Genomic DNA, 19,010 nt, shown 5'->3' on the forward strand with positions numbered 1-19,010 from the left:
TGCAGACATCAGGGATGGAGCCAATAGGCAGCAAGAGACTGAAGATTAGGAAGAGAGTGGGGATGCTCATGGTGAAAATGGAGGTAAGATTTCTTGTTGCATTAGTAAAGAGAAGGCCACAGGTGGCCCTTCTTAAATGCGTCCTATGGGTCATGTAGGGGGCAGTGGTGAATGTAATGGAAGTGCCAGCCCTGACTAGGAGCACACATGAAAGGAACTAGACAAGGGCCCTAAGATTGTGTGCAATGAAATTCATGCCCAGAAAAAGTCATTTGGAGTCACAAGGCTTTTCTTCTCTGACAAAACTGGGCAGAAAAAAAACAATTAAGGAGCTTGGAGCCAAGATGGTACAGTGATAGGCAGCAGTGTGGTGAACTCCCATCCACAGATTTCTCCAGACAGATGGAGAAAAAGTACCAGACTGAATAGTTATGGGGAAATCCAGAAAAGGGCACAAGTCCTTTGTTCAGCCCACCTCAGCACAGAAAGATAGGCAAAGCTGTCTGCAGACTGAGGACAAGGCAGGGCACTGGGAAAGGAACAGGTGCCATGTGACATTTGAGGCACAGATCTGGGGCAGACTGAGAAGGGGACTTCTGCCCTGTTCAATGGAAAAAAGGAAGTTCAGAAGTCAGAATTAGTGGGGAGGGGGGAGCTCAGACCCCAGGACCAAATTGGGCTCTCACTTCCAGCATCTAGCCAGCCTGCAGAGAAGTAGTGAGGGTGGGAAACTCAGACCAAAGGGGAGTTTACAATTCTGCTGCTCTGAACCACCAGAGCTTGCCAGCTGGCTGCTGGGAGCTGAGGCCTGCAGCACCTACTATTGCTACGACTCACAACCAGGTCAGGAAATTGCAGAGCTCAGAGCAGGGGAAAGCAACTGACTTTGCCCTAGATCAGACCCCTCTGAGAAAACTGAAAGTTTGCAGGTCCCCAGTCTGAGCCATCTCTGAGATCCTGGAACCACACAACACTCAATACCCCAAGAAAGCAGCAGCAAGAAGAACCCAGCCCTTCCTTCCACAAGTGTGACATCAGATCTGAACTCAAGAAGCAGGCTATAAGAATGGATAAACACAAAAAGAAACTCACTACAATGAGCTGTTGTGGTGGCACAGACACAAATGTAAAAGAGAATGCCTCTAAAACATCTCCAAGCAAAGCCTCAGAAAAAAAAACACAGCTTGGGTACAAACTCAACTGAAATTCCTGGAAGAGATGAAATAAGAGTATTTTTTAAAAGAGATAAAATGTTTTTGTAAATGCAATGAGAGTGCCTGAGGAAAAAAATGGAAAAGAACTTTAGAAGAACTGGAAAGGGAATTAGCAGTTTGGTACAAAATCTTGTCTAAGCTACAAGCTCCCTGAAAATCAGAGTAGACTAAATAGAAACCAATGACTCCGTGAGGCAACAAGAATTATTAAAACAAAGACAAAGGGCTGGGGGAAATGAAGCAAAGAAAATGGAAAGTATCTCATAGCAAAAACAACTGGACTGGTGAGGGGAAAAATAGAAGAATCATTGGACCATGTGAATGCCATGACCACAGAAAGAGTGTAGGCATCCTATTTCAAGAAATCATGAAAGAAAACTGTCAAGATCTTTTAGAACTAGGGGGCAAAGTGGAAATAGAAAAGAATCCATCAATCACCTCTTGAAAGAAATCCCCAAATGAAAACTCCCAAGAATATCAAAGCCAAAATCCAGACCTTCCAGGTCAAAGGAAAAATACCGTAAGCAGCTGGAAAGAAAGAATTCATGTGCTGAGGAGCAGTTAGGATCGCACAGCTAAGAAGAACTTACTAATCAAAATAAAATACAATGTTGGGTGGGGGGCAGAGAGAATGGACTTGTAGTGAAGTAGAGGACTTCCAAGCATTCCTGATGAAAAGGCCAGAGCTGTGCAGAAACTGAAGTTCAAATACAGGATTGAAGAGAAACAGAAAAAAGATCAATGTGAACCAACAGTGATAAAGCACCCAACAAGGAGAAACTGCTCATACTCCAACATGGGAACAGGACACGTGCCCCCATCCCCTGCCCCAAACATGGCCTGGGAACCGCGATGAGTGGGGAATGGCTGAAAAAGTTAGACAATGTTAATGTGATAGATAGGACTATAGTGCTAGAAGAAATGATGAAGCGGATGGTTTCAGAAAACCCTGGAAAGATATGTATGAACTAATACATAGTGAAGTGAGCAGTGAAGAAGGACAACCATTTATAGGGAGCCAACGACATTGTAAAAATAATCAACTTTAAAAGTCTTCACTACTCTAATCAACGAGTAGCCACAATTTCTAAGGATTCATAATGAAACATACTACCCACCTCCAGACAGAGCTGATGGACTCAGAGGGCAGAGTGAAGCATATTTTCTTTCCTTCTTTCTTTTTTCTAACATGGCTAATGTGGAAATTTGTTTGGCATGACTTCATATTTTATAAATGGTTTTCCATTTCTTGCCTTCTCAGTGGGTGGGGGAGGGGTGATGAGAATTGGAATTGAAAATAAAATAAAATTGAACTTTCTATCTTGATCTTAAGAAAACAATGAAAGAGAGAGGAAGAGGAAAACCTTGAGGGGAGGAAGGAAGATTATGAAAAATTATCCCCCATAATCAAGGTACACAAATAGATGTCAATACAAACAAGGAGGAGAGGGTGGAGAGAAGCAGCTGAATCTTACTCTCATCTGAGCAGGTCAAAAGAAGGAAAAATACACACACACACACACACACACACACAGAGCTGAGTATAGCAAGACATTTCACTCAACAAGGCAAGAGAAGAGAGCAGAAAATAGAGGGAGGGTAGATTAAAGGAAGGATTAATTCTAAGGATGTAAGAATATTTCTGGCTCTTTTTGAGGTGACAAAGAACACCGATCTTTGAGGGTGTCCATAAATTGGGAATAGATGAACAAATTGTGCTTGGTTGTTGTCCTTCATACTTGAAGAGGACCAAGATGTCATCACAATATCGGGGCCAAGGTACAGTATGTCTCACTGGTGCTGATCAGACCAACAAGAGCTTTGAAGGCTCTGCCACAGGTCAGGCACCAAGAGTCCATATGAACATTTGGGGTAGAGATGACTCTACATTGGTGCATCTCGAGTTTCTTTTGAGCTACTGCTTTTCAGCTTTGCTCAGGGATCACAGCACCTTCTTTAATGTGGGCACACCATGCTGGGCAGTCCTGTGTCAGTATCTCTCATATCTCACAATCAATTCCAAAGTTCTTCAAAGAGACCTTGAGAGTGCCTTTGTATTGTTTCTTCTGGCCTCCATGTGAGTACCTGCCTTGCATTGAGTTCTCTGTAAAATTGTCATTATTTTGTGTCAACACACATTCTCAACCTCATCATCTATGTGGAAAGTATGCTGCCAAGGTAAGTGAATTTATTTATAGCATTCAATATTTTTCCACTTGCTATAATTGATGATTCCACATATGGATGATGTGCTGGCTGGTGGAGAACCTGTGTTTCCATGGTATGAACTGTTAGGCCAAAATTAGCACAAACAGCAGAGAATCAATCCATCTTCTCTGCCTCAGAGGCTACAGTGAGTGCAGAATCATCTGCAAACAAAAAGTCATGCACCAAATCCCCCTCCACTTTAGTCTTGGCTTATAGTCTTTTCAATTAAATAATTTGTTGTCCTTTGTTCTCGACTTACACATTGCCAGAACTAGCTCAGTGTGGTAGCTGACCTTGGTGCCATTTTCGTCCTCATTGAAGGGGCCTGACAACATCACTGAAGCATGCAGAAAAAGCTTGGGAGCAAGTACACCACCACGCTTCACTCCATTGGTGACTGGGAAAGATTAGATGAAGCAAATAATTTTCTAGCCCCTTCCTCGCTTCAGGAAGTGAGCATTGTGGTCCTTGAAAAAGGCGGCTCAAGACTATTTTCTCTTTTGTTTTGTTTTATTTTGGTTTTTCTCATGTTTCTCCCATTCGTTTTAATTCTTCTATGAAACATGACAAATGTGAAAATGTGGTTAATAAGAATGTATGTGTAGAGCCCATAGAAGATTGCATGCCATCTCAGGGAGGGAGGGAGAAAAAATTTGGAATGTATGGAAGTGACTGTTGAAAACAGAAATTGATAAATGTTTAGGGGGAAGACTGCTCAGACACCCAGAGCTGTCAAATGCCATTACTGCTTCACTTCACTAAGATGACCCTGTGGCTTGGACTGCCTGTTTATAGGATTGTGACTACAGTTTCCAGTCTGCCTGCACCTGCTGCTTCATCACTTGCTTGTCACCACAGGATTTTCAGGTAGGTAAAAATGGTTCTTTACCAGGGTGTAGCTACTGCATGTGCTACCGCTTTTTGGAGCCACTGATGGGAGTTGGGATGAATGGATGCTAAATGTGGACGAGCAGCCCAGAAAAGGACTCAGCAGCCTGCCCGCCAGAGGGGCTCATCCTCCAGAACACCCCATCCACCTCAAATTGGGATGGAATATTATTGTGCTGAAGAACTCTTCTCAGCATAACAACCAGTCATAATTCTAGAGGACTCAGGATGAAACCTGCCGCTGCCTCCTGCCCAAACTGAAGGGTTCTGAGCATGAACTGAGACATACTGTTTTTAGGCCTGACTGGTGAGAAGTTGTTTTGCTTGACTCTATGTGCTTGTAACAGGTTTGTTTTTTTCTTGCTTTCTCAATGTGGGGTGGGGGAGGTAGGGAAAGGAAAGTGGGAGGGAGAGAAGGCTGGTGTTTGTTTGAAAATAAGATGCAATCCCATGCCAATCAAACTACCAGATAATTATTTTCTAGAGTTAGAAAAAATAATATCAAAATTCATCTGGAAAAACAAAAGTTCCAGAATATCAAGGGAACTAATGAAAAGAAATGCTAGGGAAGGTGGCCTAGCCCTACTGGATCTCAGATTGTATTATAAAGCAGCAATTATCAAAACCACTTGGTACTAGCTAAGAAACAGAAGGGTAGACCAGTGGAATAGGTTAGGTACTCAAGACACAGTAGTCAATGAATATAGCAATCTACTGTTGGATAAACTCAAAGACCCCAGCTTCTGGGATAAGAACTCACTGTTTGACAAAAATTGCTGAGAAAACTGGATAACACTATGATGGAAACTGGGCATAGGTCAATGCCTGACACTGTACACAAGAATAAAGTCCAAATGGATCCATGATCTAAGACTGATACTATTAACAAATTAGGGGAGCAAGGAATAGTGTATTTTTCAGATTTATGGAGAATGGAAAAATTTGTGACCAAACATGAGGTGGAGAATATTAAGAAGTGCAAAACGGATAATTTGGTTACATTAAATTGAAAAGTTTTTGCACAAACAAACCCAATGCAATCAAGATTAGGAGGGAAGCAGAAAACTGGGAAAGAATTTTTGCAGCTAGTGTCTGTGATAAAGGCCTCATTTCTAAAATATATAATTGAGTCAAATTTACAAGAATACAAGTCATTCCCCAATTGATAAATGGTCAAAGGATATGAACAGGCAGTTTTCAGAGGAAGAAATTAAAGCTATCTATAGTCATATGAAAAAATGTTCTAAATCACTATTGATTAGAGAGATGCAAATAAAAACAACTCTGAGGTACCACATCACACCTATCAGATTGACTAACATGACAAAACAGGAGGATGATACATGTTGGAGAAGATGTGGGAGAGTTGGAACACTAATTCATTGTTGGTGGAGCTGTGAGCTGATTCAACCATTCTGGAGAATAATTTGGAACTATGCCCAATGGGCTACCAAAATGTATATACCCTTTGACCCAGCAATATCACTTCTAGGACTGTATCCCAAAGAGATCATAAAAATGGGAAAGGGTCCCACATGTACAAAAATATTTATAGCAGCTCTCTTTGTGGTGGCCAAAAACTGCAAATCAAGGGGATGCCCATCAACTGGGGAATGGCTGAACAAGTTGTAGCATATGAATGTAATGGAATACTATTGTATTCTAAGAAATGATGAACAGGAAGACTTTAGAGACACCTGGAAGGATTTATATGAACTGATGCTGAGTGAAAGGAGCAGAACCAGGAGAACTTTGTACATAGCAACAACCACAGTGTGCAAAGAATTTTTCTGGTAGACTTAGTCCTTCATAGCAATGCAGACTTTTGAGGCCCAGTGCCTTCCACATCCAGAGAAAGAACTATGGAATTTGATTGCAGGATGAAGCAGACTATTTTCTTTTGTATTATGTTTTGTTTTGTTTTATGATTTCTCCCATTCATTTTAATTCTTCTATTCAACATGACTATGGTGAAATTTTATTTAATAGGAATGTATGTGTAGAACCTATATAAGATTGCAAGCTGTCTCAGGGAGGGAGTGGAAAAAAATCTAAGATATGTGGAAGTGATTATAGAACACTGAAAACAAATAAAATAATTATTTAAAAAATAGAATAAAATAAATGTTTTATTAAAGGGTTAAAAAAAAGAAAAGAAAATTCAATTAAAGAAAAAAGTTAATACCCCTGGCACTGGACAGCAAGGTGCTTGCAGGCTCTTTTGCTCCCTTTTACCTCCTCCCATCTCCCCTCTCTCCCAGCCTAACCACTACCTTCTGCCCTGGGGCCCTTCAACATCCCAGTGGCTCCATTTCCCGGTCATGAAGTCTCTCATTTTGCCCTTAAATGGGAAACATATATGTTCATCAATGAAGAAACTGGGTTAAGGCTGAGACTCAGACTGAGTCCCCCATCATTACATTTTCAATGTGATTATTCACTCCTCAGAAATGAGCAAACACTACAAATCAGGATGTTTTGGGCAGCTCGGTGGTGCTGGGATAGATAGAATGCTGGGCCTGAAGTCAGGAAGACTCATCTTCCTGAGTTCCAATCTGGCCTCACACACTTCCTAGCTATCTGACCCTGGGCAAGTCACTTCACCCTATCTGCCTCAGCTTCCTCATCTGTAAAAGGAGCTGGAGATGGCAAACCACTCCAGTATTGTTGCCAAGAAAACCCCAAATGGGGCCATGAGAGTCAGACACAACTGAACAAGAAAAACAAATCAGAGCTTGATGTGTTGATTGTCCAAACTTAAGAAAGTGATGCAGAAAATATCAAAAATGTAGATGAAAAGGATGTCAGCATATCCCAGATTGGGGCTGATTCTAGTCCCCCAAGAATTGCCTGCTGGCCCATCTCAAAGATGGCATACACTCCAATGAAAAAGGCCCAAAGTCTACCTATTCACTGTGCCTCCTGTGTGTTTGGTGTCACAGACCCTTTGGGTGATTGAGTGTAATCCCAGGCTCCAAGCCCATGATGAGAGGGGAAGGAGAGGGGAGGCTTGAGCTGGCTTGCAATTGCTATGTCTCTTCGCACTTTGGCTCAGTATTGTAAAACACATGCCTCTGCTTTGTCTTTCATTTCTTTTGACAAAGGTCTTATATGATTCATTCTGTTTTCCTTTGACGCTTGAATGCAAGTGATAGTGGGATGTTGAAGCTCTGAAACAAGGCACCCTTGGACATCCTTGCTTGGCCATTTCCAACATTTCTAGCCGATCTGGTTGCCCGCCTCCCTGCATGCTCTTCTGGCTCTTGGCTGCACCATGTCTTTTTCAGGTTGGCCTGTATCAAGGTCAGTTGCTTGTGTTGTATCTTGAGTTTGCTGCACATCTATCTCTGGTCATCCCTTTATACTCTGGTATTATCCCTACCCGCAATACAAACATTCTTTGCCTTCTGATTCCATGGCTTTGGTCTGAAGGTTTGCCCTCCTTGCGATGCCTTGTGTCCCAGGCTTGGCTGAGGCCTAAGCTAGGACCACATTTGATGAGGGACTCCAAACATCCACCCATGGCCACTTCAGTTCCAGCTCAAGTTCCTTCCCAGACTTCTCTACCTCCTCATCTGAAAACTTGCCCTCTCCTTCCTGCCAGTACTTCTCTCTCAGCCATCTGTATATAAGCTACCTAAACTGCAAAGGCTTTTGGAACACTGTTTTTTGTGCATGCACACACTCGTTATACAGAAATACAAACAGTTACTTTTTGTACGCTGTGTCCTTGCTCTGGCCTAGTGGGGCACTCCTACAGAGGCGAGGGCATAGCAGGGCCAGCTCAGGCTGTGAAAGGCCACAAGGGCTCCAGTCCTTCTGCCCTGGCACAGGGGGTGGCAGTAGATTATGGCAGAGCAGGTACATGGCAGGGCCCCAATGGTGCTGGATGAGGAGGAAGAAGAGGTATTGATGCTGGCTTCTAGGAGTCCAGTTGGAGAAAATGAATTGGCAAAAGGCAGGCCCGTTGTAGCTCATTGCTTATGGTAATGTAAAAGTAAGCAACCCTTCTCCCTTGCTGCCAGCAAGTCCTTGGGGAGATCAATGGGGAGAAGGTGAGACTATCCCAGCAGTTCCTACACAAGGCCCCTCCTCCAACTGCCAAGGAAAACAAAGGGGGTGGCTATGCCTCATGCTCCTGGTGCTGCTCAGGCTCACCTAGTTTACACTGAGGCACAGACCCACTCTGACCTGTCAAAGTTGGTCATTAGCCACTACACGGCCCTGCATCTTTAGCCTCACTGGGTCAGGCTTCCGGAATATCTGAGTCATTTTAGGTGCCAAAAGGTCCCTTCCAAGAGAGGCATTAAACAAGTGACCTGCAAATACAAGTTCGGCCCAAATCAGATTCAAACATCATTGGGAAACGGAAGAAAATCCATTAAAATCCAACAAAGATGTCAACGTGCGGTTTTCTAAGTGTGCTAAGTGGCCCTGTTTCTATTCAAGTTGGACACCCTCCCTCTAGAAAAGGACCTCCCCTCCAGGAGGCAGAAGGGTCAGAAGTAACAGCCCAGCCCCTCTCCCCAGGCAGGTATTGGGACATTCATCTAGCCTTGGTTGGCCAAGCAGACCAAGAGCTGGGCCTGTGGTCATCATTTCCTCATTCCTCAGATGCTCTATAGAGCAGCGCTGAGGAGGTTCACAATGGGTAAGGCAAGTAAGGAAGTTTCACTCAGGTCCCTCAAGTCAATCCACCCTTGACTCCTACACAGCTCTCCCTTGGTTAGCTGTCTGCCTACGGGTGCCTTTCTTTCTTTTTTTTTCAGTGTCAAACCTAAACTAGCAGGGGCCTGGCCTAAGTCAGGCCCAGCACAGAACAGTGGTGTCACCCAAATCTTGGTACGTAGTCATCATTCTCTCTGATAAAATTCTCTGTTCTTGGGCTTAATTTAGTCACTGGTCTATAAGAAACAATAGGAACCATGGACTGGAAAGGGTAAGAGACTTAGGATCACAGAGCTGGGAAGAACTTTATCAACCTGGTTTGGCAGGAGGAAAGCTTCCAAAGGTATTCAGTGGCAGCTTGAGGGTTGGGACCCAGGCACTCTTGTCCCCAAACCACTTTGCCTCTCAAGCTCTTAGACTCTATATGTAGTCTCATTGGTGTCATCAGCCCTCTCGAATGACTACTGGCTCATTTCCTCATGTACCCTCTGCCTCAAGAAGGGCTACTGAAGTCGGGGTGACAGAGTCCACAGTAGGGTGGGAGCTATTGTTCAGAGAGAGTGCACCTCAAGATGGCTCAGAGAGAGTTCACTCCATTTTGAATCAAGAGGAAAACTCTCAGGTCATGGGTCAATAGCCCTAATGGGAAATCAAATAAATGGAATTATCTCCTGGTTTTGGCACAGTAGGTGGCATGGTACTGAGGCTGCCAGGTCCAGGCAGAGCCCACATAAGACATCTTTCTCTTCCAAGAGTTCAATAATGTCTTCCCTCCCTTTCCCCCCAAGGGATTCACCAACAAGATGTGACTCTATCTTTAGGACGCAGCAACAGAAAAAAAGACACATGTAAGTTTCAGAACCAGCTTTAAATAAAGAGGGAGAAATATAGTTGAGAAAACTGGAAAGGAGAAAAGGCCAGATTTGTTTTGCTTTGTGGGGGGTAGGGTTGTGTGGAGTTGGGGGTGGGAGGTGGTGGTGGTGTACATGAGCTGGGGACAACAATGACTTGATCTCAATGAACCAATTTCTTGGGAAGGTGGAAGGGGCCCACTCTGTGGCAGCACTGAATAGTCAATGGGGCCCTCCAATTCAACCATCATCTCTAGGAATGGCAATCCCTTCCCTGAGGCATGTCACATTCCGTGAGATGATGTTAGCCCCTGCCTAGCCAGCTCCACTTTGTGAAGCAAAGCCAGGAGGGGGCACTGAGGGCTCCCCTGCCCTGAAGCACCAGCTCAGAGAGGTAGTGAAAAAGAGTGAGAGTCCAGTTCATTCCCCCCAACAGTCAAGTATCCAAACATCCCCCCATTCTCCCCTGGTTCTCCCTCTCCTGCCCAACACGGCCTGGTGGCTTCACTGGTACTGTCCGTAGCCTGGGTAACCTGGGGGCGGGGTAGAACCTTCCTTGGGGGGCAGCTGTCCAGGATCTTCTAGGAAGGGGGGTGCTGGAAAAAGAGACAAGAGAAAAGAGAGGAAAACGGTAGAGATAAGGTCCAAGAAAAGGGAAAGAGTGGGATCTGAAGACAAAAAGAGAAATATGGGAGATAGAAAATGGAAGACAAGGACAAAAAAAGATGAAGACGGGCAGGCCCAGAGGAAGAGAGGGAAGAGTTCTTCCTATTTGGATAAGAGACAGAAGAAGGTAGGAGTGAGTGACGAAATAATGAGAGAGTGGACCCAAGAGAGCAACTTTGGGGAGACGACAATGATGAGCAAAGAGGGGAAGGAGAATGAAGGGGGTGGCATGAGAATGACTCACTGTTCCGGAACTGTTGAGCTGTGTAGCGGGTGAGGAGGATGCCCACACCTTCAATCAGGGCCAGCAGGATCCCTCCCATCATGGCTGATCCAACCATGGCCAGGGGCCCACCTGGACAATAGGAAGGTGACAGTAAGTGACCTTCAGTGAGCCTCCTGCCCTGCCCTGATTCTCACAGTAAAGTGATAAAGAAGGGGCGGTGGGGGGGTGGAGAAGAGGTCAGGTCAGAAGTCACTTACTCCGAGCTGCCAACACAGCACCCGTGAGAGCCCCGCTTGTGATAGAATTCCATGGGTCCTCCTTCCCACGGAGTCGGACTAGCCCACAATCAATGGTAGAAAACAGGCCACCCCAGACAGCAAAGCTACCTGGAAGAGGAATTGAGGTGGTAAGGTAATGGGGGGGGGGGTTGGCATTCAGAGTCCCCAAGCCTGCCTCAGCAAGTGAAGATCTTCCTGGCCAAGGTTGACTGTCCCCAAGTGCAAACCTCTGCTTCCCAAGGTCCCACTTTGGGCATATCCAGCCTTCTTACCTCCAATCTGGGGGGCTCGGATTCTTACTGCACTGACACTACCCCGCAAGCGATGCTGGATACCCTGGGGAGCAAATGAAGAGAGCTGATAAGGATAAAGGAAGAGAGACAGAGATCTGGGACCCTAAAGGGGTTTGAGCAGCACCAAGTGTCGTCCCCCCCCAATCAAGCTCCTCTCGTTTGGGTGGATAGAAGGAAAGACAACCACAGTGTCACGGTAGACTGGCCCTCTGAGGTCATTTACTGGCTTTCCCTCCCAACTCACAGGCATTTCACAGTAAAGGGAAAACTGAGACCTAGGGGACTCACTACTGGGGCATTTCGGAAGCCCTTGATAGTCTGGAAAACGCCTCCCCCGATGACTCCCATGGTGAAGGCCCCACCGCAGTCGTCCACAATCCTCCAGGGGCTGCAGAGGCAGATAGGGAGTGTGAGACAGGTCTGGGGTATGCTGGAAGGGTTCCCCCTCTCCCCTTGCTCTCAACCCTGAAGGTATCTGGGAGGATCCTCAGCAGAGAGAGGGAAGGGGGAAAGGGAAAAGATGAGGGAAGGGAAAGAGTGGGGGGAGGAGGGAGGGGGAAGGGAGGAGGGAGCCCCGCGGCTGATCAGAAGTTCCCAGGGGGCAGACAGGCCGGCAGGAGGGCTGCCAGCTGCCTAGCCATCGCCCCTCCAGCCCCCTCCCACTTTCGGGATCCTAGCCCCGCTCCGAATCGCAGCCAAGCGGGAGTAGGAGAGACCAAGCGTCCAGAGGCGGGGCAACCGCGATACCTCCCCCTATCGGCCGTAATGGAAAAGTCCACGGCGGGCTAGGACCAAGTCTGGGAGAGACCAAGTGTGCAGGCGGCGGGGAGGCTGGGGGGGAGCGATGGGAGGCCAGATTCCCTCTCCCTCGGGGGTTCAAATGTCGGTCCCATTCTCCGCCTCGCCCTAACCCTAACCCGTACCAGGGCTCACGTGCGTACTCCTCCATAACACCTTAGCTCAAGCGCCTCCGTCAGGATCCGGGATGCCCACAGCAAAGGCGACTGTCCCAACCAGAAGCCTCGCAAGCCTCCCTTCTCTACGACTCCTCCCCCCTTCCCGCCTCTTTCCGCACTCCACCCCTAGGACGGAAGGGACGCTGGCGTCTTAACGCTTGCGCAATCTACCGCCCTCCCCTGTGTACTGAAGAGTTGCCAGGGAAACTGTTCCGCGCGTTTATTGGCTGTCTTGCCTTGGCCCCTCCCCGATGTTCCTCTTTGCTTTCACTCATAGGTCCGCCTGGGAACTAGAGACGAAAGAAGTGACTTAAGCGCGCTCTCATAGGCTGCCTGCCGGTCGTAAGTGACACGTGACGAGAGAGCTGGGGCGGTGGGGGTGTGGTGGGGCTGAATTCTACCTGGAGGGGACGAAAAAACCTCCCAGAAGCGAGGAGGAAAAAGGGGAGGAGCGCGCGTAACCGCTGCACTCCCTCATTGGCTGACGAGCGCGCACATGCGCACCACTGGCAGGGCAAGAGGCTGGCTGGAGCGGACCTGGAAGGCCCTCTGCTAGCAGTCCATAGGCCGGGGTTGGGGTGGGGAAAAGACTGCGAGAAGGAAGTGACGTCACTGCGGCGGCCGTGCCCGGTGGCTTTCCCCCTGGAACGTAGACCAGAAGCGCCGGCCCTTCTGCGCCACCACCGTTCCACCTGGGCTGAGTGGGCGGGGTCGTCGGGCTCCCCGGATCACCCCCAACGAACGAACGCACGAACGCACGCCGGTCGCGAAGCCTCGCCATGCCGCTCCCCGTGGCCTTGCAGTCCCGCCTGGCCAAGCGCGGCATCCTCAAACACATGGAGCCCGGTGAGGCTGCGGCCCTGGGCGGGGGGGGGGGGGGGGGGGGAGGGGGGGGAAGGGTGGCCTGGGCTTAGGCGGCCCCGGCCCTGACCTCAAACGGGCTCCTTGCAGAGCCAGAGGAAGAGATCATCGCCGAGGACTATGACGATGACCCTATCGACTACGAGGGCACCAGGATCGAGGGCCTGCCGCCCAACTGGTACAAGGTGTTCGACCCAGTCTGGTGAGAGAAGAGGCGTCCGTGGGCATGGGGGGGAGGGCAGGCGAAGAAGGAGGGATCCCCAGGGCCCACCTTCAAGGCTCTCTCTTGCCCAATCTCTCAGTGGCCTCCCTTACTATTGGAATGTGGAGACAGATCTTGTGTCCTGGCTGAACCCCCATGATCCCAGCTCTGTCATCACCAAGGCAGCCAAGAAACTCAGAAGCAACTTGGGTAAGGCCCTTGCCCCTCGCTGTGCCCAGCATCTGGCCATTCTGTAGAGTCAAGTCATGGAGAGAATGTTTGCCCTTTTGGAGAAGCCCCTCCTCTTCCCCTTTTTTCTGTTTCTCTGCTTTACCTGGGTTTTATGCCTTAGATCCAGAAGATAAGCTGGACCGTGGTTATGAAAAACTGGAAAGAGAGGAGATGAAGGAACGACGTTATCACCGAAGGGAAGAGTTGGCCCCCTACCCCAAGGGCAAGAAAGGTGGGTGGCAATGGGAGTGCAACTGGTAGACAGAAACCTCCCAAGGCTCCCAAAACTAAGACCTCTGAATGGATTCACTCAGCCATGTTATAGTGATGCCTTGCTGTGGGTAATGTGTCCTTTGCCTGGCTTCCTCACATTAAGCCAGTATTTACTGGGTTTATTGTGCCAGGCTTTAAACATGGCAAGATGATAGAACACATAGATACAAGTAATTACCAGAGAAAGGTAGAGGCAGTGATTTACATCTGCTAATGAACAATAATTTCCCAGAGAAGACAGCACATGAACCAAGTCACAAAAGCAGGCTAAGAAATAGGAGTGAGAGGAGAAAAGTGTTCCAGGCCCAGGGAAAACAACCTCTGCAAAGGAATGGGAACCACAGTCAAAGGAACAGATTTGATAGGAACATAGTGTTTCCCTAACCCTAAATGTGGGATTCTAGGAGGCAGATAGTGGAGAACCTTTAAAGCCAGGCTGAGGAATTGGGTTCATTCTAGAGCTGGTAAGGAACCCCTAAAGATTTTTGAGAAGGGAAAGTGACATGGTTAACTCTGTATCTTAGAGAAATTATTTTAATGAAGAAAGGATTAGAGGAGGGAGCCTGGGAAATCTGGCTGTCAGGAATCTATTCAAATAGAATAGTCTAGAGATGACCTTAAGTAGGGTGGTTGTGCTGAGGAGGAAATAAGAGACTTGGCAGCTAATTGTCTGTGTGAAAGAAGGCTGCCATTGACAGGCCTTGACAGGAGAATTTTGAGTTACAAATGTCATGTAGGCCTAAAGCTCAGGGAGAGAGTCTCTGGCTGGGTTGTAGATTTGGGAGTCATCTGCACAGAGATGACTGAACCACCAGAAGGAGCTGATCTGTTCACAGACAGGAAGAAACTACTATCAGCCTCTGCTCAGGCTCACAACTTAGATCTGCAAACATATCACCTCCTCTTTACAGAGTGTAAGCTTCTTCAGGGCACACAGTTAAAAGCTTAATAAATGCTTGATGGTTCTGAACAGAAAAAGGGAAATTCATCTGAGATGCCCAGGGACATCCAGGTGTCGTTTAGCAGATTCTACAGTTGAGATCAGTGCTTCACAACGAGATTTAGAGGAGGGGAGAAGCTTCAACAGAGCTTTTGGGTGCCTCCCCCTACCAGGAACAGTCAGAAGGGAAGCAGAGCCCAGCAGAGCTAATTGAGATGTGCAATGTCGTGCTGTTAAAGTGTTGCAGAATTTCATAGCAGTGATTCTGTCTTTCTGGGCTGTGGTTTCCCCCTGTTCAGAACGAGGGAGGTTGCACTAGATCTTGAAGGGCCCTTTCATCAATAATGTGGTGCACATGGCGATGTCCAAGTGGGTTCTAGCACCTTTCCTCTCTCCACAGCCAGCCGGAAGGATGAAGAATTGGACCCTATGGACCCTAGTGCCTATTCTGATGCCCCGAGGTGAGTACCTTTGGAGGCCCAGCAGGGTCCTAATTTGGAGTCTCAGATCTTCTGTGGGCTGCTGTTTTCTCCCATCAAATGAGTCATGGAATGGAGGTGGGGAGAACAAGACTGGTTATCTCTTTTGCTCCCCATTTCCACCCTACTGCTTCCATCTCCAGAGGCACATGGTCTACAGGGCTCCCCAAGAGGAATGAGGCAAAGACAGGAGCTGACACAACAGCAGCTGGGCCACTGTTCCAGCAACGGCCCTACCCCTCCCCGGGAGCGGTGCTTCGAGCCAATGCTGAGGCCTCCCGGGCCAAGCAGCAAGACTGAGGCCACCCTGTCCTCCAGACCTCCCCAACCCTCATGTTCACAATAAAGTGTTTTCCTTTGCAGTTTTGTCATTGGGACTCCTGGGGGGAGGGGGGCACAGAGGAAGAAACTGTTACAAATTTATTTTCAAAGGAAATCTTCCCTACAGAACTTGGGGGAGGATCAGAAGTCAGCAGTGTTAACCCAGGCTTGGCAAGGCAGAGGGGTGAGGGAGGGGAGAGAATGTGTAACTCCTTAATACTGAAGAAGCTGGAAGCCACAGGACCAGGGTATCCTCAGCAGACATGGGAAGTGCTGGGCATCTTCGGTACCCCCATCAGACAAGGGGGTGCTTATGACCCCTTCTCCTTGGCCAGCAGCCTGCAGGGGAAAGAGAGAGAGAGCCCAGGCGGCTTTCTTTCACACCTTGCCATGAACCTCCTTGGGTTGGAGGGCTGGGGAATTAGAAGTCCCACTTCCTTTTCTGTAGATAAACCCCAGTGTTAATTGGGTTAAATACAGCATGAGAACATGGTCCACCTCCCTCTACTTAGTAAGTTGCACATCAACTACATAAATAGAACATCTTTATTTTGGTATTTGTACACTTGACCCTGCCCAGCATCACCCAGCCAATGAAGAAATCGATCATTTTTTTGTCTTACAAAAATGAGGACTGATAGCCTTCCCCACCACCAGCCCTTCCCCCCAAAAGCCTGGCCACAGCAGCAACTGTCAAGTCCTCTGTACAGTAGGAACGGGAGGTCCCACAGTCTTTGGGGAAAGGGTAGGTTAAAAGGGTTAATCAAAGTGGGGGGGGGGAGGGACCTCCTGAGCCAGGGTTGTGTGCCTTCATACAACCTGAAGCCTCATCTCATTCCCCCTCCCCCCCCAAAAAAACCAGTAATCTTCTTTGGTCTCAGATTGTGACTTGATTTTTTTCCTTCTGTGTCCTTCAAACTCCTTTACCCTGACTTCTCCACTTTAGGTTCTGACTGAATTTCTCCCCATAATCCAATGCCCAGTTCCCCTTCTCAGTTTTATTCCACCCCCATCCCCAACACCCTAGGGGAGCCAGTAGAACATTCCCCTTCTGGATTGGAGGTGAGGCAGGGAGCCAGGCAGATCCAATTCCTACCACTCCCCAGAAGCTGACCCTAGATGAAAGGAGGTGGAAGAGGTTAAACCATTCTTTGCTGTGAGGCATCAAATGCTGGGAGAGGGAAGTGGGGAACTGTTTCCCTGACTTGCCAGGGCTGGCTGGAGCCTGAGATGAGACAGGAGGAAGGCTTTCTATGATGGGAAAAGAGGGGCAGAAAGCACTCCTGTGGAATTGAAGACAAAGACATTGAATAAGAGGAAATGTGTGCTGGAAAGCATGTCCTGATGCCCCTTCTAGCATGGTACAGACCCTGAGGAAGGGGATGGAAAGTGGGTGGAAATCAGGGCATGGAATGCTGAGAAAGGGAGATGGAAAACTGACCCCAAGAGAACTGGGTAAGGCTCATAAGGAGGGGCTTGTGATCTGGAGAAATGAGTCAGATGTGGCAAATTAACAGGAAAGGGAAGAAAAGTGACCAGTCACTTTACCCCACTAGGAACTTGGAACATCTTTTAAAAACAGTCTCTTTTTGGACCCCTCTGGAGGAGTCAGCAAGAGTCAGGCGGGGAAGAAGACAGAATCTCTGTGTGTGTGTGGCAGGGGGGGGGGGGGGGGGGGGATGGGGGCAGTGGAGAACTGAGAGGAAGTGGTTGAGAGATCTGGACTCCCTCTTGTCTCCCCAAACTCCAGCTCTGCTCCCAAGTGTCACTTCCCCAGTACTGACTTGGGCAGGAAGGGTTCCTCCTCGGAGTCCGCATGGCGGCCACTGGCCAGCGGTGCTGTGTTCAGAGGAGGAGGGCTGACCACGGCAGCAGTTCGGGGCAGGCTGTAGAGGTAGACGGCCCCGATGACCAGACCAGCCCCGAGTGCAAAGAGTGGATCCACCTGGAAGCCAAACAGGCGGACGGAGGCTGCTGTGGAAACGACAATGGAGAGGGAGGTGGCAAAGCCTTTGAGGATGTTGTCCGCATATTTGACCACCACAGCCACGAGCAGGCCACCAAAGGCCTGGTTCAGCACCACCCCCCACACTGCTGGTGTGTAGCCAAAAAAGAAGCCTCGACTGGCCACGGCCCCACCCTCTGCCCACCACAGCCCTGCCAGGCCCAGCAAAGTCCCAAAAAGGCCCAGCTGCACGTTCCTCAGCCACACCGACCCTGAACTACCCTTCAGGATCTTCTCAAAGTAAACGCCAGCAAAGCCTGATGACAGGCATGAAGCCACCACAGCTGCCAGCCCCACACCAGGGTTCTGGCCCCCTGGGCGTGGTGACCCATTGCTACCACCTGCCTGCTGGACCTGGACAAGGGCCACACCCAGGAAGAGTAGGAGCAGGGAGGCCCACTGCAGGCGGGACAGGCTCCGGCGGAGCATGAGGACTGAGAACAGGGCTGTGGTAAGGATTTTCAGCTGGTATGTGACCTGTGGAAGTGGAGGTAGAAGGCAGGGTCTGAGGGACAAGGATCCCCCGGGAGGAAAAAGTAGGTCCATCCTAGCTCTTTCCCCCATATGCCTGGCCTGGCCTGGCTTCCTCCTTTCCCTGCCCCCCCTTAACTGACCTGGAAGGTGGCAGCAGGCAGGTTGGAAATGGCCACGTACTGCAGATTGTTTTGGAGGGTGTAGATGAGGGAGGGCACTGCCAGCTTCAAGGTGTCCACGTACTGGACCAGGACGGCTTCGTGAAGGAACAACACAAAATGCTTCACGTTCCCTGCATGGGAAGGATAAGAAGGGCTGACTCTCTGGCCCTCGGCTCCGCGGGGGCGCCCCCTCTCTGGCACCATCTGCCCCGCTTCGTACCCCTCTTCTGCGCGAACAGCAGCAGGAGGCAGGCGGCCCCCTTGAGCACTTCGGCCATGACCACCGCCGTGGTGGCGAAGAAGCGGTCCCCGGGCAGGGTCCGAGCGTAGCGGATGCTGAGGATCAGCGACGCGTTCTGCACCACCAGCACGGCCAGCGACGCCTGCTTCAACCAGCGGTGCTGACCTGCGGGGGAGCCCGGGGCCGAGGCCCGCATCAGAGGGCGCCCGGCTGCCCCCGTGCCCCCGCCCCGCCCCGCCGGACACACCCATGGCCACAGTGGCGGGCACGCACCCGAGCGCCCTGCTGCCCCCCTTACTTGCGCCAGGCAGCCCAGGCTGGTGGTGCCCCCCCGGCGGCCCGACGGCTCCAGCCGCTGCCCCAGCCGCCGCGTCCCCTCCGCCTGCGCCCGCCGCTGCCATGTTGGCACCTGCCCGGGTCCGTCCCCTCGGCAACGGCCCGGGCCGCCGTTTCCTTCCGCAGGTCTCGTCATTTCCGCTTCCGAGGAGCGAGGAGCCTCTTTGCTCGCGCCCGCTCGGGGCCCGCCCCCTCCCCCAGCCCCCGCCAGCCCCGCCCCGCCTCCCGCGTTTGGTCC

At 49.4% G+C, this 19,010-nt stretch overlaps 3 protein-coding genes across 4 annotated transcripts; 1 reads left to right on the forward strand and 2 right to left on the reverse strand.

Moving 5' to 3' along the window:
• Positions 1–6,421: 6,421 nt before the first annotated feature.
• Positions 6,422–12,457, reverse strand: TIMM17B (translocase of inner mitochondrial membrane 17B). 2 transcript variants are annotated; one of them, XM_072626144.1, is made up of 6 exons: positions 12,216–12,372; positions 11,581–11,680; positions 11,272–11,335; positions 10,979–11,107; positions 10,740–10,850; positions 6,422–8,629 (listed from the first exon to the last, which is right to left on the reverse strand). In XM_072626144.1, the coding sequence occupies exons 1-6, from the start codon at positions 12,239–12,241 to the stop codon at positions 8,505–8,507; spliced, it is 555 nt and encodes a 184-aa protein (XP_072482245.1). In that variant the 5' UTR covers positions 12,242–12,372; the 3' UTR covers positions 6,422–8,504. The 2 variants fall into 2 exon arrangements, with proteins under 2 accessions (XP_072482245.1, XP_072482246.1); XM_072626145.1 differs by lacking the exon at positions 6,422–8,629 and adding an exon at positions 9,828–10,425 and having other exon boundaries at positions 12,216–12,457.
• A 37-nt stretch (positions 12,458–12,494) lies between these two features.
• PQBP1 (polyglutamine binding protein 1) lies at positions 12,495–15,596 on the forward strand. Its single transcript, XM_072626140.1, has 6 exons — positions 12,495–13,094; positions 13,200–13,311; positions 13,412–13,521; positions 13,664–13,774; positions 15,156–15,216; positions 15,378–15,596. Exons 1-6 carry the CDS (start codon positions 13,028–13,030, stop codon positions 15,532–15,534), a joined length of 618 nt encoding a protein of 205 aa, XP_072482241.1. The 5' UTR covers positions 12,495–13,027; the 3' UTR covers positions 15,535–15,596.
• A 45-nt stretch (positions 15,597–15,641) lies between these two features.
• SLC35A2 (solute carrier family 35 member A2) lies at positions 15,642–18,926 on the reverse strand. The gene is given in 6 exon segments (XM_072626139.1): positions 15,642–15,894; positions 17,340–18,037; positions 18,175–18,326; positions 18,416–18,601; positions 18,735–18,882; positions 18,885–18,926. Coding segments are annotated over 6 exon segments (1,236 nt in total). The 5' UTR covers positions 18,909–18,926; the 3' UTR covers positions 15,642–15,866.
• Between the last annotated feature and the right edge of the window lie 84 nt (positions 18,927–19,010).

Source organism: Notamacropus eugenii, chromosome X, assembly GCF_028372415.1.
Source record: "Notamacropus eugenii isolate mMacEug1 chromosome X, mMacEug1.pri_v2, whole genome shotgun sequence".
NCBI lineage: Eukaryota > Metazoa > Chordata > Mammalia > Diprotodontia > Macropodidae > Notamacropus > Notamacropus eugenii.